This window comes from Coregonus clupeaformis, chromosome 7 (genome assembly GCF_020615455.1).
Source record: "Coregonus clupeaformis isolate EN_2021a chromosome 7, ASM2061545v1, whole genome shotgun sequence".
NCBI classification, from domain to species: domain Eukaryota; kingdom Metazoa; phylum Chordata; class Actinopteri; order Salmoniformes; family Salmonidae; genus Coregonus; species Coregonus clupeaformis.
In genome coordinates, this window is record NC_059198.1 from 10,887,241 (window position 1) to 10,910,768 (window position 23,528).

At 44.2% G+C, this 23,528-nt stretch overlaps 2 protein-coding genes across 8 annotated transcripts in view; both read left to right on the plus strand.

The window, feature by feature from the left end:
- Nucleotides 1-6,415, plus strand: part of LOC121569125 (zinc finger CCHC domain-containing protein 2) — a 75,493-nt gene extending 69,078 nt beyond the window's left edge. For 2 of the 6 annotated variants that reach the window (XM_041879781.2, XM_041879782.2), the window contains exons 10-13: nt 955-1,025; nt 3,261-3,358; nt 3,675-3,818; nt 3,947-6,415. In XM_041879781.2, coding sequence (XP_041735715.1) covers nt 955-1,025; nt 3,261-3,358; nt 3,675-3,818; nt 3,947-5,586 — 1,953 coding nt within the window. In that variant the 3' untranslated portion in view covers nt 5,587-6,415. The remainder of the gene's footprint in view (nt 1-954; nt 1,026-3,260; nt 3,359-3,674; nt 3,819-3,946) is intronic. The other 4 variants (XR_006001331.2, XM_041879785.2, XM_041879786.2 and 1 more) reach the window with 4 other exon arrangements.
- Nucleotides 6,416-9,671: 3,256 nt separating this feature from the next.
- On the plus strand, nt 9,672-18,701 carry LOC121569124 (leukocyte elastase inhibitor). 2 transcript variants are annotated; one of them, XM_041879779.2, is made up of 8 exons: nt 9,672-9,780; nt 12,746-12,948; nt 14,034-14,129; nt 16,308-16,448; nt 16,774-16,891; nt 17,184-17,326; nt 17,685-17,852; nt 18,078-18,701. In XM_041879779.2, the coding sequence occupies exons 2-8, from the start codon at nt 12,781-12,783 to the stop codon at nt 18,483-18,485; spliced, it is 1,242 nt and encodes a 413-aa protein (XP_041735713.1). In that variant the 5' UTR covers nt 9,672-9,780; nt 12,746-12,780; the 3' UTR covers nt 18,486-18,701. The 2 variants fall into 2 exon arrangements, with proteins under 2 accessions (XP_041735713.1, XP_041735714.1); XM_041879780.2 differs by lacking the exon at nt 14,034-14,129.
- Nucleotides 18,702-23,528: the final 4,827 nt, after the last annotated feature.

Consider the following 23,528-nt stretch of genomic DNA (forward strand, 5'->3'; position numbering starts at 1 on the left):
CCTTCCCCTTCACAGAGTTATTGACATAAACTAGTATAGATCGGATTACGTTGCTCACTGCGCAAGCATGGATGTTTTTCATTGAATGGCGCACATGTTACATTCTCTCTATAGGGAGAATGCCTGGCCGCATACTGATTTATGCTCCCAAAAAGTTTTGTTTTGTCAAAACGTTTTTACTACCTATGTGGGATGAAGTTTCCCTCTATCCAGAACCGTAGGCCACAATCTCACAGTGGCATCAAGAATCACATTGATTATTTCTAACATCTTATGTCAATATACCTCTGTGTGTGTGTGTGTGTGTGTGTGTTTAACTATACTTGTGGGGACCAGAAGTCCCACAAGAATAGTAAATAAACACAAATTTGACCAACTGGGGACATTTTGTTAGTCCCCAGAAGGTCAAATGCTATTTCTAGGGGATTTAGGGTTAAGGTTAGAAGTAGGGTTAGGAGCTAGGGTTAGGGTATAGTATTTTGTGTGTCCTCACAAGGTTAGTTATACAAGAGTGTGTGTGTTCTCCAAGGTCACAGCCCTCAGCAGCAGTAATAACATGTCTAGCTCAGCAGCAATAGGATTGCTATCAGCGTTAGCCAGGATGAAGCGATGTGCCCTTTGACCCCCCACTATAGCTCTGGGTCAGAGTCCAGCACCGCCTCATTCATGTGGCCCTCATCATGTTACAGGGGTTGTGTAACAGGCAGCAGCACTATGGCATTCCTGCTCTGGCACATGGTATAGTCCCCTTGGAGCTATAGGTTTTAAAGACACAGACTTTAGATGTCCTTTCTCCTGTGGTTGTATGAGGAATATTACATGATAAATCAACCCTCCTCCTGGAGAGCTAATTGAATGTGCAGGCTTTTTCTCCATCCCAAATCTTAACACACCTGTTAGCTTGTATCATTGAATGTTCCGTTGTCTGAATATATATTTTTCCTCTGTCTGCAGCATCAGGACAGTGAGAAGAGAAGCAGCCACCCTGCCACCAAGAGCAAGCCACGAGCACTGGAACCAGACAGGTGATCACTATTCCCTATACAGTATCTCACAGAAGTGAGTACACCTCTCACATTTTTGTAAATCTTTGAGTATACCTTTTCATGTGACAACACTGAAGAAATGACACTTTGCTACAATGTAAAGTAGTGAGTGTACAGCTTGTATAACAGTGTACATTTGCTGTCCCCTCAAAATAACTCAACACGCAGCCATTAATGTCTAAACCGCTGGCAACAAAAGTGAGTACACCCCTCAGTGAAAATGTCTAAATTGGGCCCAAAGTGTCAATATATTGTGTGGCCACCATCATTTTCCATGTTGGAGTACTGCCCTGCGGCCCAGTCTCCGAAGGGAGGGGATCATGCTCTGCTTCAGTAAGTCACAGTACATGTTGGCATTCATGGTTCCCTCAATGAACTGTAGCTCCCCATTGCCGGCAGCACTCATGCAGCCCCAGACCATGACACTCCCACCACCATGCTTGACTGTAGGCAAGACACACTTATCTTTGCACTCCTCACCTGGTTGCCGCCACACACGCTTGACACCATCTGAACCAAATAAGTTTCTTGGTCTCATCAGACCACAGGACATGGTTCCAGTAATCCATGTCCTTAGTCTGCTTGTCTTCAGCAAACTGTTTGCGGGCTTTCTTGTGCATCATCTTTAGAAGAGGCTTCCTTCTAGAACGACAGCCATGCAGACCAATTTGATGCAATGTGCGGCGTATGGTCTGAGCACTGACAGGCTGACCCCCCACCCCTTCAACCTCTGCAGCAATGCTGGCAGCACTCATACGTCTATTTCCCAAAGACAACCTCTGGATATGACGCTGAGCACGTGCACTCAACTTCTTTGGTCGACCATGGCGAGTCCTGTTCTGAGTGGAACCTGTCCTGTTAAACCGCTGTATGGTCTTGGCCACCGTGCTGCAGCTCAGTTTCAGGGTCTTGGCAATCTTCTTATAGCCCAGGCCATCTTTATGTAGAGCAACAATTCTTTTTTTCAGATCCTCAGAGAGTTCTTTGCCATAAGGTGCCATGTTGAACTTCCAGTGACCAGTATGAGGAAGTGTGAGAGCGATGACACCACATTTAACACACCTGCTCCCCATTCACACCTGAGACCTTGTAACACTAACGAGTCACATGACACCGGGGAGGGAAAATGGCTAATTGGGCCCAATTTGGACATTTTCAGTTAGGGGTGTACTCACTTTTGTTGCCAGCGGTTTAGACATTAATGGCTGTGTTGAGTTATTTTGAGGGGACAGCAAATGTACACTGTTATACAAGCTGTACACTCACTACTTTACATTGTAGCAAAGTGTCATTTCTTCAGTGTTGTCACATGAAAAGATATACTCAAATATTTAAAAAAATGTGAGGGGTGTACTCACTTTTGTGAGATACTGTATAGTGCATTATTTTTGCCCAGGTCCCATAGGCCTCTGGTCAAAAGTAGTGCTCTATATAGGGAAATGGGTGCCATTTGGGATGTATCCTATATCAATATTCAACCCTGACTTACGGTTGAATCTGCTCATCTGCTCATAATCTATCATGGCAAGAAGACAGTCAGTCACCCACCCAGTGAATACAGTCATTATCACTCGCCTTCTAAAATGGTCCTAACATTGACTGACAGTTAAGAGACTTCCCTATTCAGACATACTGGCTCAACACTGAACCGGCTTGACCGTACAGTTTCTACGTTGTGATAGGTGCCGAGCACGCATCGCGCACTCAGACAAACGTGGCCATGACAGGAATGACGGGCTCGGGAAGCAAACGCTAAAACATTGTGACTGAGTTCAGGAACCCCCACCCGCACCATAGGGCCTGACAGAGAGGGCATAGCATTATGCTAGCATGCTAACAGCAGAGCTAGAGATGGTTTAGCATGTAAGCTGTTTTCCATTTTTTTTTAAGGTCACAATTCCGGTCTGCATAAGAGGTGGTTGCCAAGGCACCCAATCCCCCATCCCCCCTGCCTAGCTACCAGGCAGACGACTGCTACAGGCACTTTGAGAACTAGCAGAGACCTCAAATATAGTTGTTTTTCTCCCTATTTACTTATTAGAAACATTTCTATTTGGGCTAGAGGGTTTAGCATTTCGCTAGCTAGCTTGCTAAAAACAGAGCTGTCTCCTCCTGCTACCAACTAATCTGACAAGCCACAGGCCTAAATTTCTCTTATCCTCCCTCCTTTATCCTTTATGACTAACCCCTCGCCTGTCTATCTCTCTCCTCCAGGGAAAAGGGGAAGAAAGGAGAGGGAAGAGCTGCCTACTTGACGAATGGGAGCATGGTGCCTCCGGCTTCTCAGCGAACGCGACAACCGACAGGGAAAGGTGGGAATCTATGGAGATTAATTTTCCCTGGCAGTCTTCTTCCTATCCCAGTCGACTCTGAAACGCTATCAAATGCTCTGTGGAGAAAAAAGATTGTGTTTTTGTTGTCTGGATGAAATGGAGGCTTACTGCTTGTAGTAACTTAATTTTATCAACAGAGAGCAGTGTTGTACAAGTTTATAGGGCATAGCTTTTTAGTCTTTTGAGTTACTTATTTGAATGCCTTAGCACACTCATATGCCTTCAAATGTTTTATTTGATCTAAATCAAAGCTTTGCAATCATATTTAATTAAATCTAGTGTCATTCATGTTCAGGTTGTGTGTGTCCAGACGTCCGTCTAGACGGAGGCTTCAGTCAGGACGTGTACGGAGACACCTCATCTGAGAGCTACAGCTCCCCCTCCAGCCCCCAGCACGACGGACCAGAGAGCCTGGACAGTGAGGACGAGAAGGACAAAGGTGACACGCACACCCACTCACACACACACCATTATTAGAGTTTGTGCTTGTTTAGGTTTTTGGACAGGAGCACTAAGACTTGTTCCCCTCGCTCTCTGTCTCCCTCTCTCTCTCTCTCTCTCACACAGATACAGATAGTCACTCAGACGACTCCAGCAGCCAGGGCAGAGCGGACGCTCTCTTCCCCTGCCAGGAGGTTGCAGGGGGGGGCTTGCCCACCATCCACCCCCTGGCCTCTGCCAAGCCTGCTGGGGAGCACCTCTGCCCTGAGACCATCCCCAACTTTCCCCCCATCACCTTTATGCACCCCCTGCCCTACATGTTGCCCAATGGAGCACTGCCCGCCGATGCCTCTCTGCCAGTCCTGCCCCCTCCTCAGGTGGCAGCGGCCCTGGTAGACAACAAGGTTGTAGGAGGACTGATCATGCAGGTGCCCCTGGTCCTCCGAGAGCCCATGCCCACCCCAGTGCCAGTTCCTGTGCCAGGGGACACAGAGAAGAGGGATGCCCTTGCTGCAGTGCCCATGGTGCTTCCAGGGTTTGGCTCCCCCGCCCTGGGCTTACACCCCCCTGGCAGCCCTGCCCTGCAGCCCCTGGTCCAGCGCTTCAAGACGGCCCCTCCTAAGGCCACTGCCACCTCTGAGGGTGTCACCGCCCCCCCTGCCCACCAGCCCCCGGTTGGAGCCATCAGCGTCATCGCTCCCGGCCCGCCCTATGCCTCACCCCTGCAGCCGGCCTACCCCGACCCTGCCGCCACCCCCCTACCCCCCTCTGTACCCCTAGGGGAACCTAGCATCCCTCACGCCAAGCACCCGGGCATGGCTCTTCCCTCAGGCCTGCCCTCTCCATACACCATGCCCCCCATCCCCACCTCCGTCATGGCCACGCTGGGGGCAGGGGTAGCCGGAGTAGGGGTAGTGCCCACAGCTGGACAGGTTCAGGCGGTGGTGCCCCCGTCTGTGCCCACCCACAACCCCGGTCCTGCGCCCAGCCCCAGCCCTGCCCCTACCCACAGCACGGCACAGAGCGACTCCACCTCCTACATCAACAGCACCAACTGTGCCAGTAACCTCGTCGCCCAGCATCAAGCGCAACCACAACAGCAGCAACAACAACAGCAGCAGCAGCAGCAGGCGACCCCCCAGCAACAGCCCATGTGCTGCGGGGCGTGCGGTTGCCGGGGAGGCTGCGGCACCAGCAACAACAGCCACACGGCGCCTTCATTCTTCTTCCCCCACCAGATGCCGCCGCGGCAGGTGTTCGGTGTGCCGCCCATCTTCCAGCTGACGTCCCTGTGCAACAGCAGCTACCTCAGCCAGCCGCCCCTCCAGAGCAACGGCCAGGCCCAGCTGCCCTTCTTCCCATCCGCCCCGGCCCCCTACGCCGGCCAGACCCTGCTGCACACACACCCCCACTCCCACTCTGACCACCTATTGGGCACACAGCAAGGCTACAGCCTCCAGCAGATGGCACCTTACAGCCGCTTCTACCCACACATCTACCCCTCCAGTGTGGGCATGGTGCCCGGGGCAGGAGGCGGAGGTGCCCTGGGGGTAGCAGTCAGCGTCAACAAGAAGAACGCCAACGTCTCGTGCTACAACTGTGGGGTCAGTGGCCACTACGCACAGGACTGCAAACAGCCCTCCATTGACTCGACACAGCAAGGTAATAGCGCCACCGCCAGGGGCAGGGTGGAGCGGGGAGGGGCGGCCGCTGGCCTCTTCGGACGGCCCCCTCCGCCCCCCCTGCAGCACTTCACCCCCAAGTAGAGGTCAGCCCTCAGGACTGACCCCCCTCACCCCGCTCTTGATCTCTCTCTTACACACCAGTGCCCTACACCCACCCACACAGAGGGCACCCTTAATCAAGCTTGGTAAGTCACACCTTTGCAGTAACCCTCCCCACCCCCTACCCCCCAAAACCAGACTATTAGCCACCCCCATTTCCATTTGCAGGACTTATTTAGAGCCAGGAGCTGCTGTAAAGGGCTCTTTCATCTCAGGAGACCTGTGGACATTTCTCTCAAACTCTCTGTTAGCAGGGCAAAGACAAAACACAGCAGAACAGTTAAAAATGAAAAACACAGACCAAATGACATGACACACATGTCAAGCAGAGGAAACGATTAGGTGCAGGTTGGGAATTTGTAGACATCTCAGTGGAACCTTGTCTTTTTGCTTACTTTCTCTGTTTATTTTTATCGTTTCCCATTTCTTATTTGTTCGACTGACGCCCCCTCCCCTCCCCTCCCCTCTGTTTTTCAGGTGGCTTTCGGCTGAAGTACGCCGCCTCCCACTCTTCCGAAGCACTAGACAACGCCGACTGAAGAAGTCTTCTCATTCCGCCATCTTGTTTCTTGTCATGTGCGGTCAGAGACCCCTCCATTTCAAGAGAGCATCACTCAACGTTTCCCTGGCATTAACCAGGTTTCCATCCAACTTTTTTATGCGGGTAAATACATGTCGGATAAAAAAATTCATGACAGGCCTGATGGAAATAAAAATGTGTCGGTAAACTTTCCAGATCTCGACAAAACAAAATATGCTAGACAAGGTGGGATCTTTTTGTGTAGGTAAAATGCGATGGAAATGCCTTTATGCGCAAATATTGATATAATAACCATCATATTGAAGTAAACTTGGAGTAACGCGATGATATGGTGTGTGGTCCTCCCACTACGACTCGGGGAAACCATGCAGTTTATTAGGCTACAGATTAAATAATTTATGTTGAACTTCACAGGGAGGTGAAAATGCGCGGTGATCTTGATGCTCCTTTCCATTAAATGTCAGATTCTGGTGACATGATGATCGATGCTTGACTGCCGTTTAACAAATGCAAATATTCTCGCTCTTATCCATAATAATCTCATCATGTAGACTAGCCTACCGCACTGTATCTGGGAGCTGTTGGCTAGAGCACATGCCAAGACCGGAGTCGGCACATTTGCAATTTAACGCAACAGTTTGTGACAAAACTATCCGTAGAGATGAAAATGCGATGGAAACACATTGAACTTTAGATTTTTATTTGGTACATGAAAATGTAAGTGAAAAAGTACATTTTGTGTGCACTACGTTATCATGCACTGATTTTTATCCACAACAAGTCAGTTTGGTGGAAACACTTCTGGTGGGAAAATGTGCATATTTTGTTTATGCCGATTTTAGAATATTCGCATGAAAATATGTTGTCAATTGGATGGAAACCTAGCTATTCACGTTTTTGGTTTTACATTTTTAAAGAGCGTGTGCGAGGAGGGTCCTGAGTACTTGTGCCTGAGACATCCCCATCACAGCTGAGGGTGAAGCTGTCTTGTTTCCATAGAGACGCATACCCCCCACCAATCCCCCAGTGGCTTTTGGTATTTTGCACTGAAGACTGGCACAAGACAGCAGCTCATGTTTACTAACTTATTTCTTATATTATTAGAATTTTTTTTTTTTTTTTTTTAAGACATGTGTATGGGAGCTTCGCAAAATTATTTTGTTCTCAGAATACATGGGGATCCTGCGTGATCTCGATGAAAGAGTTCCATATACTTTGTTTTTTATAACGGTATATTTATACCTACTTATTATTGTTCTTCGACTAGGATTTGTATTGTTTAACTGTACAGCTACGAAAGATGAATGCAAACCAACAAAAAAGTAAATGTTAAAAAAAGAAAAACTGATTATTTTTCTCTTTTTCGCTGCAGTGTTTTTGAATGTACAACATTTACTTATTAATGTTAAGGAATCTGGCAGTTTCGGGGGGAGATTCTTAAAGCATTTGCCACTTGATATAATGTGAAACACATAGTAAGATGTTCTTAATCATCATGTCTGTCATATAGAAGTTAAATGCTGCTGTGTTTTTATTTTTGGTAACGTGCACTATAGCTACCAGGAATTCTGAAGTCTCTCAAGTGCACTGAAACAGTCCTAAAATCAAACCTAGACACAGATGTTATTGCAGCAGTGACGCTCTATACTGTGCTACACTGCTGCCGCTCCATCCAGTATTCTCTTGGAAATGTTGCACTGCACTGCAAAGTCGGGCTACAAGGTGGTGCCATGTGGAGCATCAGTGGTTAGGAGGGATAATACTATAAGTGATAACATGTTCTCCTCTGAAAATAACTATATTTTCTTTAGCCATTTCTACAGGACTGTGGTGGCAAAGGCAGGTGTCATGTAGCCTTCCTAGACACTGTTTCTTCTTCCTTCAATGCAGCAGTGAGATCTAACTGTATGGCATATGTTTGTACATTGTTAAATGTACTCAAATCTATGCACATACACGCTATAAATTGATGTTTTCATGTGAGTATGAAAATGAAAAGTGTGAACACTAATGGAGGTGTCTGACTGGAGCTTTTTGAATATCAGGATTGGTAGCCTTCCAGGGATTGACATTAAGGGTTGCCATATTGCCTGGAGCAAGTGAACTGAGCAGTTGAGCAAGTTGACCCTGCTCTGAGGTTGCCATATTGGGCAGTTTATTAGATTTTTGAAAACAACTCAACTGCAAAGAATTCCAGTAGCCTAAATCTGATCTTTCCATTTCCTTCCCATTGTTTAATAAGTGAAAGACAGACAATTTATTTCTGTCAGGCAAATTGAGCCTTCTCTGAGAATGTTTTTAACTGATGTACAAAATGGAAGAATTATTCCAAAATACAAATAATTAAATCAATCTTTCTGATTCCTATGTGTAGGTGAAATGCAGGCAATATATGGCACTTACTTACTGCCTGTAAATAGATCATTTACATTTTCGGGCAAGTGATCATAGTCTTCGGACAACCAAAAAATAATCCTGACTTGACGATGGGCAAGTGCCTTTCAGGCTTCAATGTCAATCCCTGGCCTTCTCAGACATCATATCCCTTGAGATAATTGTCAGTCATTTAGAGCTCTTTCGTGTCTGTTTAAGCTTTGGGGTCTACACATTATAAATGGCATATAGGCATATTACACTTACAGTACACACTTGTTTGTTGATATGAGAAGTTATGTCCATTTTCATGAGTAGCCACACTTTGTCTCCACCAACCGGTGAAGTATTCTACATTTCTTCTGCTTGATTTGATGGAAGCAGAGATTTCTTGCAATTACTTCAAATATTGAGGCAAACTTGGAACAGTGCGGACATGAACACAGGGAAAGAAAATGTGTGGACTGCTTTACAAAATCGGCTGGATGATTGAAGAACCATGTGAGCATGGAGGACAATTGTACATATTAACCTGCCAGTTGTACATGTTGAACATATATGGTTAAAAATGCTGTACTGTAGAGGGTACACTCACTGTTACCTTAAGGTGTATGTTTACTGTATTCTTTGATATCTAAATGTTATTGTACTGGAAAGGTCAAATATATTTCTAGAACGAATTTTGATTTTATGCAAATTGTTGATCTGTTTTCCTGGAATTAACAGCAATAAATACAAAATGCCCCAACATTCTTGTTTATTTCAGTCTGTTGTAATTAGGTCCTACACTGCTTGTATGTAGTTTTTGTACCTTAGTTAAATAAAGGTAAAAATAAAATAAATAAATAAACTTCTTCACAGTACAGTTTTATCCACTTGGCTTGCCGTAGTAGTCAGCTGATGAGAATGCGGAAGAGCACTGACAGCCCACCGGGGGTTTACACTAGTTACCACAGTCATAAAGTCAGAATTAGCTATATTGTAAAATTCGTGAAAATAAAAATGTGCTTTTTGGTCTTAATTTAAGGGTAGCAGTGTGGTTAAGGTTATCGTTACGTTTAAAATCAGATTTTATAAATGTTAGAAATAGGCGGGGTTTATGACTGTGGTTGTGGTAACTAGTGACTACCCCCACAGGGCGTGTCTGTCTTGTAAATTACATATTTCCGGTGGTTAGCTGAAACTCGTCTGTAGTAAACCACCTACTGAAGTCACCTGGCTGAAGAGAGCACTACCTGACATTGATAAAGAACCATTAATTGGTGAGTTGCTGTAATAAAATATTTTCTCAATCTACCGGTGAAGGCACTGACTAACTTATTTTTTTTAAATGTTAACCCTGTTGCCATTTGCCATCCTGATAAACGGATTTTCAGGTTGGTTGCGATTACTTTTTTAATTGGTGAATTACTTTATTTAGCATAATAAGACCTATTGTTGTTTACTTGGCTATCTAGACAACACCATAAATGTAAGATCAAAGGGGACTGGACATTGATAACTCTAATCAACGTAGGTGGGTAACTAGATCGTTGAAAAATCTTGCCTGGCTACTGGTAACCCAAACTCCTTGCTCCAGCCAAACGCTACGCCACGCCCACGGACTTTAGTTTCTTCTCCGCAATGATGTATGATGTATGTTGACTCAACCCGCAGTCCCCGCGCTTATATCCACCCCGCGGATAAATTAATATTGTGTGGATGAAGGGCGGGTGGGTGGGTGGCGGCCATGTTGGATAAAGACAAAACATTAAAAACCATAAATGTATAATTTTTGTGCAATTTAGATCTATAGGCTACATTTAGCCTAAACCAAAGAAAAACCTATCTGGCATTAGTGCGTAAGGGCAAATGTATGTTTTGATTCGAAAATGAGGTTGAAAACTCCGAATGGAGGGTGTGCCTCCAGAGGCACGCAGAGGCCACATTGAGCTCTGTCTGTGCAGGATCGCTGTGCGCCTCTCAATGTTGTAACAACATGGAGGGCTCTGTATAGCACTGCATTGATATGATTGGTTGACGGTAAGTGGGGGCGGGGACTGTAGGTCTAGAACCCCTCACATAGCCTTAATATTAACTTGCAGTAAAATGGTACAGCAAATGTTAGCTACATTTTGACTTGGGAATAGGAGTGGAGAAATGTGATTTCTTTCAGCATCTTGAGATAATGCGAATGCGCAGTTAAATACAGTCTGTATAGACCTACAGTCAGTGCCATTTTACTGCAAGAAATGCTTAATTCTGCAGGAGTTAATATTAAGGCTATGTGAGAGGTTCTAGACCTACAGTCAGTCCAGAGTTCAGTTTCCATTTAAGCCGTCTGAACAGTAGGCTACAGTTCCCTTGACGTGCCATAGTCATATTTGAAGTCCCCATCTTGTGACTGTCGAATTTGTATAGCGCCTCACAATATTACATATAACATAGCCGGCACTGCTATCAACCTCTTTCAACCACATAAAATATCCAGCCAAGCCAAACTGAAATCTTCTCACAGCGTTCTATTTCGTTACAATTGGTCAAACTGATGTAATTTGGACATTTTGCCCCAGAAAATCGTTACAAGTTTTTTGGGGATATTTCATTTTCTCCCGATCCATAAATGTATTTTCTCTGTGAAAGAAGCCGATGACAGAACTTTACCGATGTCAACTGATTGAAGCATTCATCGATTAATGACACTCCGGTGAGCAAGGGTTTCGTTTTCTAGGACAACATATAGGCTATTCATCTAATGACCGAAGATAAGATGCATGTATCTAATAAATAGACAAGTGGACTAACAAATAGCCTACCAAAATGTTGGAAAGTATAAGCAGAAACATATCTAAATCAGGCAACAACAAAAAAAACTGCACCCTCTGGCAAAAAAATCGTTCTGCCGGCTTTGACTGTAGCCGACAGCGCATTTTCTATAAGCCAGTTTGGGTCGGTTGTGGGCCTCAAATGTTCACTTTCACATACACTGTCTGTACAAAACATTAGGAAGACCTGCCTTTTCCGTAACACTGACCAGGTGAAAGCTATGATCTCTTATTGATGTCACCAGTTAAATCCACTTTAAATCAGTGTAGATGAGGGGGAAGAGGCAGGTTAAAGAAGGATTTGTAATCCTTGAGACATGGATTGTGTATGTGTTTTAAATGCCTTTGAACGGGGTATGGTAGTAGGTGCCAGGCACACCGGTTTGAGTGTGTCAAGAACTGCAACGGTGCTGGGTTTTTCATGTTCAACAGTTTCCCGTGTGTATCAAGAATGGTCCACCACCCAAAGGACATCCAGCCAACTTGACACTGTGGGAAGCATTGGAGTCAACATTTACATTTAAGTCATTTAGCAGACGCTCTTATCCAGAGCGACTTATAGTTAGTGAGTGCATACATTAATTTTTTATACTGGCCCCCCGTGAGAATCGAACCCACAACCCTGGCGTTGCAAAAGCCATGCTCTACCAACTGAGCTACATCCCTGCAGGCCATTCCCTCCCCTACCCTGGACGACGCTGGGCCAATTGTGCGCCGCCCCATGGGTCTCCCGGTCGTGGCCGGCTACGACAGAGCCTGGATTCGAACCAGGATCACTGCGCCACTCGGGATACATGGGCCAGCATCCCTGTGGAACGCTTGAGACCTTGTAGTCCATGCCCAACGAATTGAGGCTGTTCTGAGGGGGAAAAGGGGGTGCAAGTCAATATTAGGAAAGTGTTCTTAATGTTTTGTACACTCTGTGTGTAGTCGGGCGGTTGTGGATGGGTTATTAGCAATTGCGGGCGGGTGCGGGTGAACAAACAGCTGAACCGTGCACCACTATGATGTACATACTCGTTCGCAAGTATGTAGCGAACGATAGAGCAGAGGAAGAATTCAGTTTGAGTGGTCAGGCAATTATTTAATCAGGCTGTAATACACAATTAATTGTTAGAGTAAGTTTAAATGTAATTTTATTAAACATTCTGGCTTGTAAGGAACATTTACACAATTGTGCAGGCATTAGTTTCAAGCTGTATATACCAATTAATTGTGTATTACACAGCCTGATTAATCAGACTACTAGCTAGACTACATTAATTATATGTTCTTTAGCCTACTTTTTCTTTCGCATCAGCCCAAGATGGCACTCGCGATAATTGCATTCCATTGTATAGGCTACTGTATATGACTGCTCTGTTACAATGTAGTTTTAGACGCAGTGCCCACTGACACTAACTTCTTAACTTTTCTTCCAAAGTTCTGCCTGCCTGCCTGTCTCTCCCACCTGTTACAATGGCATCAGTGTCTGTGGCCAACACCAACTTCTCTCTGGAGCTGTTCAAGAAGATCACAGAGAGCAACAAAACAGGCAATATCTTCTACTCCCCTCTCAGCATCTCTTCTGCCCTGGCCATGGTGTCCCTGGGAGCCAGAGGTAACACTGCTACCCAGATGTCAGAGGTGAGTGAGTGTGACCCATTTTCGGGGATCCCGTCCATCCAAAAACGCATACATTCAAACATAATAATCTTACTCTCACCCATGTGACTTCTTATCCAACTATACTTATGTTGATTATCCTGTTTAGTGTGCACATATAGTATACAGACAGCACCATGGTACTGGAATGAATACAAATATATTTGATAAAATAGTTTGTTATAGGTGGGTCACTATCGACAAAGATTGGATAATGTAGCCTTTACTTTTTGTCATTATCCTGTCTGTAATGTAAACTTGCATCAAGACTAGATTAGATTAGATTTTTTATTTAGTCACATGCACAGGAACATTTATTTAACAGTGCACCTAAATTGACTATAGCTTCTCCCTTACACTGGAAAGGTTTTTCACAGGGATTTTCTGAGATGAATAGGAAAGGGTGTGGCTGACAAATGGGTAAACTATCCATGATGATTCACAGAAGGCTTCCTTTTAGTCAGCAGATGAGGCTTTATTTGAGTACACACTGGCTGTTACTGTGGCAACATGGAGAGCAATAAAGTAATCCCTCTTATCAGTCTCTCTGTTCCGCGTGTCTGTGTACAGCTAGTAGTCATGGAGGTGCCAGATAAACGCTTACGTTTTCATGGGATCAGGGGGCGAGGCACTGACAGTTAAAAAAATATATTAATTTGTACAACCTCCATTTAGCTGTCAGCCAGCAGATGTATTATAATAACCATGGAATGTATTTTCCAATGTGACTAAAGCCTTTCTTTACATGTAGGTAGTGATGAAATAGCAGCAGTGTAGAGTTGAGGTCATAAAAAGGGTGAGTCTAGAGTACACAAGGGTGGGACAAGAATGGATACCTTCCTATTGAGCAATCTTCACAGAACAAATATTGTAGGGGTGGTCTCAATTTCTTTACCTGTCAAGGACTCAACGGCCATAATTTACTGCCCTACATTACTTTTTGAAGGATTATTTCTGGAACCTACAAAGTTCGCCAGCCACACGCACACACAGTGTCGTATTCCACCCACTCCCCACATCTATGCTGTTCAAAAACGATAACCAATTATCATACTGACCTCCACTAGGTCCTCTGCTTTGTCAAAGCAGACAAATCTAAAAAGGCTGACCCAGGACTACTCCAGCAAGTACAAAAGCCCCAGCTTCCGCTGGCTCTGATAAAGGTGCTAATATAAGTATATAGTAAGGAATGGGTAACCCAGGGGGTTCAAAGAGAGCTTGCTTCCACTTAACATTGGGCTGTTGGTGAGGTAGCCAACTGGTGGGAACAAGGTACTACTATCAGTGTGGGTGCAGGGCTCTTCAACCCTGTTCCTGGAGCGCTACCCTCTGGTAGGTTTTCGCTCCATTCCAAGATGTATCTAACTTTATTAATCTTATCTTTAGTTGAAGCGAAAACCTACAGGACGTAGCTCTCCCGGAAAAGGGTTGGATAGTCTTGGTGTGGGGTCTGTGTTTTCTGTCTTCTATGTGGTTTGTTTAATTAATTATAATAATTAATATAATAATTAATAATTGGTCATTTAGCAGACGCTCTTATCCAGAGCGACTTACAGGAGCAATTAGGGTTAAGTGCCTTGCTCAAGGGCACATCGACAGATTTTTCACCTAGTCAAATCAAATCAAATCAAATCAAATCAAATCAAATCAAATTTTATTGGTCACATGCGCCGAATACAACAGGTGCAGACATTACAGTGAAATGCTTACTTACAGCCCTTAACCAACAGTGCATTTATTTTAAACAAAAAAGTAAGAATAAAACAACAACAAAAAAGTGTTGAGAAAAAAGAGCAGAAGTAAAAATAAAGTGACAGTAGGGAGGCTATATATACAATAGAATAAAGTGACAGTAGGGAGGCTATATATACAGGGGGTACCGTTGCATAGTCAATGTCGGGGCACCGGCTAGTTGAGGTAATATGTACATGTGGGTAGAGTTAAAGTGACTATGCATAAATACTTAACAGAGTAGCAGCAGCGTAAAAGGGATGGGGTGGGGGGGCAGTGCAAATAGTCCGGGTAGCCATGATTAGCTGTTCAGGAGTCTTATGGCTTGGGGGTAGAAGCTGTTGAGAAGTCTTTTGGACCCAGACTTGGCACTCCGGTACCGCTTGCCGTCACGGTAGCAGAGAGAACAGTCTATGACTAGGGTGACTGGAGTCTTTGACAATTTTGAGGGCCTTCCTCTGACACCGCCTGGTATAGAGGTCCTGGATGGCAGGGAGCTTTGCCCCAGTGATGTACTGGGCCGTACGCACTACCCCTCTGTAGTGCCTTGCGGTCAGAGGCCAAGCAGTTGCCATACCAGGCGGTGATGCAACCAGTCAGGATGCTCTCGATGGTGCAGCTGTAGAATTTTTTGAGGATCTGAGGACCCATGCCAAATCTTTTAGTCTCCTGAGGGGGAATAGGCTTTGTCGTCCCTCTTCACGACTGTCTTGGTGTGTTTGGACCATGATAGTTCGTTGGTGATGTGGACACCAAGGAACTTGAAGCTCTCAACCTGTTCCACTACAGCCCCGGTCGATGAGAATGGGGGCGTGCTCAGTCCTCTTTTTTTTCCTGTAGTCCACAATCATCTCCTTTGTCTTGGTCACGTTGAGGGAGAGGTTGTTGTCCTGGCACCACACGGCCAGATCTCTGACCTCCTCCCTATAGGCTGTCTCATCGTTGTCGGTGATCAGGCCTACCAGTCGGCTCTGGGATTAGAACCAGCGACCTTTCGGTTACTGGCACAACGCTCTTAACCACTAAGCTACCTGCCGCCCGTTTACAGTACGTATGTGAGGGGATATAAGCCCCATACAAATTAATACACAAATTATCTTATAGCCTATGTGCAAAATGTCGTAGGTACATTTGGGACTTGAGGGAACACAAGCATATTCTTTCTTTTATAAGGTTTCTTCTCCGTTTCAACTTGCCATTATCTATATTTTTCATAACCCTTGATAAGCTGCCATCTGAAAACGGAAATATAAAACATGAAAGTCTTGTCACACTCACACATACCAAGGATTCCTTATCCACTTTGAGAGCAACATGAACGTAATCTGTGCTGGGCATGTTCAACCACCAAATGTCAAAACGACAGAAGTTATGATGTTTGGATGCATTTTAATGTTTACACTTTTTTTTTCCTGAAAACATTTCTTTATATGGTGATATGGTGGATGAATACAGTAAACAATGGAGGGTTTGTCTGCTAGCCGAAACACGACTATTGAGAAAACATAAGAGTCGTGTTTCGGCTAGGGGTTTGCATGTCATGGATGCTACAGGAAGATGCTACCACAATGTCACTTTTGTAAATATTATTTTTATATTCCTGTCTGCAGTCCCTGCACCTCCACAAAGCTACGGATAACGTCCATGTCGGCTTCAGCAAACTCATGAGTGAACTGAACAAGAAGGGAGCCCCGTACGCACTGAGCCTGGCCAATCGCCTATACGGAGAGCAGTCTTACCAGTTTGTTGAGGTAAAGCCCTATTGTTTACACAGTGAGTGGAGTAAGTGGGTGTCTAAGATTAGATATTTGTGCTCAATCTGAATTGACCCTAATGAATCACAGTGTGTTAGGTTAGAGGTCATTATGCATTTCATTACTCGTTGGAACATATGACGAAGAGAGTTGTCAGCAAAAAGATAGAATGGATAGAATATCCAGGAAAATGCAATCATTAGACTGTACATACAATTATACTGTACATCATTGTAGACTAGACACTATTTTAGGTACTTAGGGATTGATAAAGCTAGGATATTGACTGTGTTTATCTTTGTGTCTCTGGTAAATGTGACAGACTTTCCTCGGCGACACCAAGAAGCACTACAATGCCGAGCTGGAGGCTGTGGACTTCAAGTCCAATGCGGAGACTGCCAGACAGAACATTAACGCCTGGGTGGAGAACCAGACCGCAGGTGATTAGATGCCGCAAGCTGTCTCCATGTGCACAATAATATTAACTCTATTTATAAACAGCCTATGTATTGATTATATTATTCACTGACATTTTGAATGCTAAATATTCTCAAATTCGGTGTAAAAATCAAAGGGACTGGATTGAGAATTAATTAATTACATACATTTTGTTCATATGGATTTTAAATCCATTAGGTGTCCATGATGTATCTGTTTGATTTGTTATGTAACTACACCTTGTTACAATGTTACCATCACTTCTGTAAGTTATATGGTCTCTGTATTTTGTAGAGAAAATCAAGAACCTATTGGCGGAAGGGATTGTCGACCACCTGACCAGACTAGTGTTGGTGAATGCCATCTACTTCAAGGGCAACTGGGAGAAGAAGTTCAAAGAGACCAGCACCAGCGATGCCCTGTTCAAACTGAACAAGGTAGTGTTTCCCCAACCAGCTTGATATACAGAACGAAGTCCCGACACAATCTGAGGAGTGCCTTTTCATTTATTTTTCTGATGTGTCTGTTTGCGCAATGAATGTGGTGATCACTCATTATCTGTCTTTAGAGTAGTACTTCTAAAGAAAAGAGCTGGCTTCCACTGAACTGTTACTGTAGTCGGTTCCAGTCATCCCTTCTGAGTCTATTGTGAGAGTAACGTTCTAGCTTGCTTCACTTTCATGAGTAACCTTTGCTAAAATGGTGAAAATACTTTGTAGTCACAAATTACACACAAGAAGGCAACTGTTAACAAAATAGTGTGTGACTCCCTACCTTTCCGTTCATTGAGTGCAGAATGAGAGTAAGCCAGTGAAAATGATGCATCAGAAGGCCAAGTTCCCCCTGACCTTCATCCCAGAGGCCAACTGCCAGATTCTGGAGCTGCCCTACGTAGGGAACGAACTGAGCATGCTCATCATGCTACCTAATGAGATGGAGGATGACACCACTGGTCTGAAGAAGGTAGGACTCACATTTACATTCAACAAGATGGTTTTGTGGCCAACACAATACACATGTAACTGCACAGCATTCAATTGAAATATCTGCATTTGCATAATGATGTGGAGAATTAAGTTAACTTGAATTACAAAGCTAGTTATACGGTTAGCTCACACCAAAAAAAGTCATTGTCATACTTTAGATGTGTCAATGTCTTGACTTTGTCTCCTCCCCCCCACAACGCAGCTGGAGAAGGAGCTGACATACAATAACCTTGTGGAGTGGACCAGGCCTGACATGATGGACACAGTGGAGGTTCAGGTGGGCCTGCCCAAGTTCAAGCTGGAGGAGAGCCTGGACCTGAAGGACTTGCTGGTCAGCATGGGCATGACGGACGCCTTCGACGACTCCAAAAGTGACTTCTCGGGCATGTCGCCCAGCAACGACCTGGTGCTGTCCGAGGTGATTCACAAGGCCTTTGTGGAGGTCAACGAGGAGGGAACAGAGGCAGCGGGCGCCACAGCCGCCATCATGATGATGCGCTGTGCCATGAGGACACCAAAATTTGTTGCCGACCACCCCTTCCTCTTCTTCATCCGACACAACCCCACCCAGAGCATTCTGTTCTACGGTCGCTACTGCTCCCCTATATAGGAAATGGGACATTCCACGTGGAGGGAGGAAGGGGTATTAATAGTATATACTGCAGCAGCTACATCAATATCCCATCTGTGTGCTTGATTATATGCTTTGATGTCAACGCCTTACCAAAGAATTGAAGAGTTGAGTGTATTGGCCCTCTGTAGCTCAGTTGGTAGAGCATGGTGTTTGCAACACCAGGGTTGTGGGTTCGATTCCCACGGGGCGCCAGTATGAAAATGTATGCACTCACTAACTGTAAGTCGCTCTGGATAAGAGCGTCTGCTAAATGACTAAAATGTAAACGTTTGTGGTAAAATTAGGTTTGAGGAATTTGATGAATGTCTTACTGGCCTGATGTTATAAAGTATCCAACACATTTTGCCTTATGATCGATGTTTCTCTACTTTCCACCTTCTTCAACACACTGAAGTGCAATTATCTTCAAACGTATTTTTACTTCATGTTCTGATAATGTACTCTCACCTAGTCTTCTGATGCAATACTGGCGTTTTTTCCAATTAAGCAACTATATGATCGTTTACAAGAAATAAAGATGATCTATGAACTTAAGTGTGTGTGTGTCATTTCCTGTGTGTTCACATGGGTGTCTTAACCAATGATGTATATAAACCCTGGATTGATGATACTATGTATTGTCCAATGAGAGGCTTTGACGCCACTGGTCGGCCATATTGGCACTCCCTAGAAGAAGCAGTCCTCTATAGGAATGAATGGGATTCTAAAGTATTTCAATTAAATGTTCAGAGGACAAAATTACATGTATTTAAGTATTATTTTCTTGTAGTGGGGACAGTAACAGTACTTCATCTCTGTACCCCAACCATATGGTCCTCTGTAGCTCAATTGGTAGAGCATGGCGCTTGTAACGCCAGGGTAGTGGGTTCGATCCCCGGGACCACCCATACGTAAAAATGTATGCACACATGACTGTAAGTCGCTTTGGATAAAAGCGTCTGCCACAGTGGGGGAAAAAAGTATTTAGTCAGCCACCAATTGTGCAAGTTCTCCCACTTAAAAAGATGAGAGAGGCCTGTAATTTTCATCATAGGTACACGTCAACTATGACAGACAAATTGACAAAAAAAATCCAGGAAATCACATTGTAGGATTTTTAATGAATTTATTTGCAAATTATGGTGGAAAATAAGCAAGATTTCTGGCTCTCACAGACCTATAACTTCTTTAAGAGGCTCCTCTGTCCTCCACTCGTTATCTGTATTAATGGCACCTGTTTGAATTTGTTATCAGTATAAAAGACACCTGTCCACAACCTCAAACAGTCACACTCCAAACTCCACTATGGCCAAGACCAAAGAGCTGTCAAAGGACACCAGAAACAAAATTGTAGACCTGCACCAGGCTGGGAAGACTGAATCTGCAATAGGTAAGCAGCTTGGTTTGAATAAATCAACTGTGGGAGCAATTATTAGGAAAGACATACAAGACCACTGATAATCTCCCTCGATCTGGGGCTCCACGCAAGATCTCACCCCGTGGGGTCAAAATGATCACAAGAACGGTGAGCAAAAATCCCAGAACCACACGGGGGGACCTAGTGAATTACCTGCAGAGAGCTGGGACCAAAGTAACAAAGCCTACCATCAGTAACACACTACGCCGCCAGGGACTCAAATCCTGCAGTGCCAGACGTCTCCCCCTGCTTAAGCCAGTACATGTCCAGGCCCGTCTGAAGTTTGCTAGAGTGCATTTGGATGATCCAGAAGAGGATTGGGAGAATGTCAGATGAAACCTAAATATAACTTTTTGGTAAAAACTCAACTCGTCGTGTTTGGAGGACAAATAATGCTGAGTTGCATCCAAAGAACACCATACCTACTGTGAAGCATTGGGGTGGAAACATCATGCTTTGGGGCTGTTTTTCTGCAAAGGGACCAGGACGACTGATCCGTGTAAAGGAAAGAATGAATAGGGCCATGTATCGTGAGATTCTGAGTGAAAACCTCCTTCCATCAGCAAGGGCATTGAAGATGAAACGTGGCTGGGTCTTTCAGCATGACAATGATCCCAATCACACCGCCCGGGCAACGAAGGAGTGGCTTCGTAAGAAGCATTTCAAGGTCCTGGAGTGGCCTAGCCAGTCTCCAGATCTCAACCCCATAGAAAATCTTTGAAGGGAGTTGAAAGTCCGTGTTGCCCAGCGACAGCCCCAAAACATCACTGCTCTAGAGGAGATCTGCATGGAGGAATGGGCCAAAATACCAGCAACAGTGTGTGAAAACCTTGTGAAGACTTAGAGAAAACGTTTGACCTGTGTCATTGCCAACAAAGGGTATATAACAAAGTATTGAGAAACTTTTGTTATTGACCAAATACTTATTTTCCTCCATAATTTGCAAATAAATTCATAAAAAATCCTACAATGTGATTTTCTCATTTTGTCTGTCTTAGTTGACGTGTACCTATGATGAAAATTACAGGCCTCTCTCATCTTTTTAAGTGGGAGAACTTGCACAATTGGTGGCTGACTAAATACTTTTTTTCCCCACTGTAAATGGCATATTATTATACAATTATCTGTAAGGTCCCTCAGTCGAGCAGTGAATTTCAAACACAGATTTAACCACAAAGACCAGGGAGGTTTTCCAATGCCTCGCAAAGGGCACCTATTGGTAGATGGAAAAAAAAAAAAAGAAGCTAACACTGAATATCCCTTTCAGCATGGTGAAGTTATTAATTACACTTTGGATGGTGTTTCAATACACCCAGTCACTACAAAGATACAGGCGTGCTTCCTAACTCAGTTGCAGAGGAAGGAAACCGCTCAGGGATTTCATCATGAGGCCAATGGTGATTTAAAACAGTTACAGAGTTTAATGGCTGTGATAGGAGAAAACAGAGGAATGATCAACATTGTAGTTCCTCTACAATACTAACCTAATTGACATAGTGAAAAGAAGGACGCCTGTACAGAATACAAATATTTCAAAACATGCATCCTGTTTGCAACAAGGCGCTAATGTAATGCGGCAAAGCAAGAAACATTTTGTCCTGAATACAAAGTGTTATGATTGGGGCAAATCCAATACAACACATTACTGCATATTTTCAAGCATAGTGGAGGATGCATTATGTTATGGGTATTTAGCTTAGTTTAGTAGGATCCCCATTAGCTACTGCTCATGCAGCAGCTACTCTTCCTGGGGTCCACATAAAACGTACAAATACATGACAGAGTACAGAACAGTAGTACAGTGCATTTGGAAAGTATTCAGACCCCTTGACTTTTTCCACCTTTTGTTATGTTACAGCCTTATTCTAATATGGATTAAATTGTTTTTTCCCCCTCATCAATCTACACACAATACCCTATAATGACAAAGCAAAATCTGTTTATTAATTATTGCACATTTATTAAAAATAAAAAACTGAAATATAACATTAACATAAGTATTCAGACCCTTTACTCAGTACTTTGTTGAAACACCTTTGGCAGTGATTACAGCCTTAAGTCTTCTTCGGTATGACGCTACAAGCTTGGCACACCTGTATTTGGGGAGTTTCCCCCTCTTTGTCTCTGCAGATCCTCTCAAGCTCTGTCAGGTTGGATGGGGAGTGTCGCTGCAGAGCTATTTTCAGGTCTCTCCAGAGATGTTTGATCGGGTTCAAGTCCGCGCTCTGGCTGGGCCACTCAAGGACATTCAGAGACTTGTCCCAAAGCCGTCGGGTTCTTGGTCACCTCCCTGACCAAGGCCCTTCTCCCCCAATTCTCAGTTTGGCCGGGCGGCCAGCTCTAGGAAGAGTCTTGGTGGTTCCAAACTTCTTCCATTTAAGAATGATGAAGGCCACTGTGTTCTTGGGGACCTTCAATGCTGCAGAAATGTTTTGGTACCCTTCCCCAGATCTGTGCCTCGACACAATCTTGTCTCGGAGCTCACAGACAATTCCTTTGACCTCATGGCTTGGTTTTTGCTCTGACATGCACTGTCAACTGTGGGACCATATATAGATAGGTGTGTGCCTTTCCAAATCATGTCCAATCAATTGAATTTACCACAGGTGGACTCCAATCAAGTTGTAGAAATATCTCAAGGATGATCAATGGAAACAGCATAGCAAAGGGTCTGAATACTTATGTAAATAAGGTATTTCTGTTTTAAATGTTTTATACATTTGCAAACAATTCTAAAAACCTGTTTTCGCTTTCTCATTATGGGGTATTGTGTGTAGATTGATGAGGAAAAACATTTATTTAATCAATTTTAGAATAAGGCTGTAACGTAATATTGTGTAGAAAAGTCAAGGGGTCTGAATACTTTCTGAAGGCATTGTATACAGTGCCTTGCAAAAGTATTCATCCCCCTTGGCGTTTTTCCTATTTTGTTGCATTACAACCTGTAATTTACATTTATTTTTATTTGGATTTCATGTAATGGACATACAGAAAATAGTCAAAATTGGTGAAGTGAAATGAAAAAAATAACTTGTTTAAAAAAAAATCTCCAGAAAAAATAATGGAAAAGTGGTGCGTGCATATGTATTCACCCCCTTTGCTATGAAGCCCCTAAATAAGATCTGGTGCAACCAATTACCTTCAGAAGTCACATAATTAGTTAAATATAGTCCACTTGTGTGCAATCTAAGTGTCACATGATCTGTCACATGATCTCAGTATATATACACCTGTTCTGAAAGGCCCCAGAGTCTGCAACACCACTAAGCAAGGGGCACCACCAAGCAAGCGACACCATGAAGACCAAGGAGCTCTCCAAACAGGTCAGGGACAAAGTGGTGGAGAAGTACAGATCAGGGTTGGTTATATAAAAATATATGAAACTTTGAACATCCCACGGAGCACCATTAAATCCAAAGAATATGGCACCACAACAAACCTGCCAAGAGAGGGCCACCCACCAAAACTCACAGACCAGGCAAGGAGGGCATTAATCAGAGAGGCAACAAAGAGACCAAAGATAACCCTGAAGGAGCTGCAAAGCTCCACAGCGGAGATTGGAGTATCTGTCCATAGGACCACTTTAAGCCGTACACTCCACAGAGCTGGGCTTTACGGAAGAG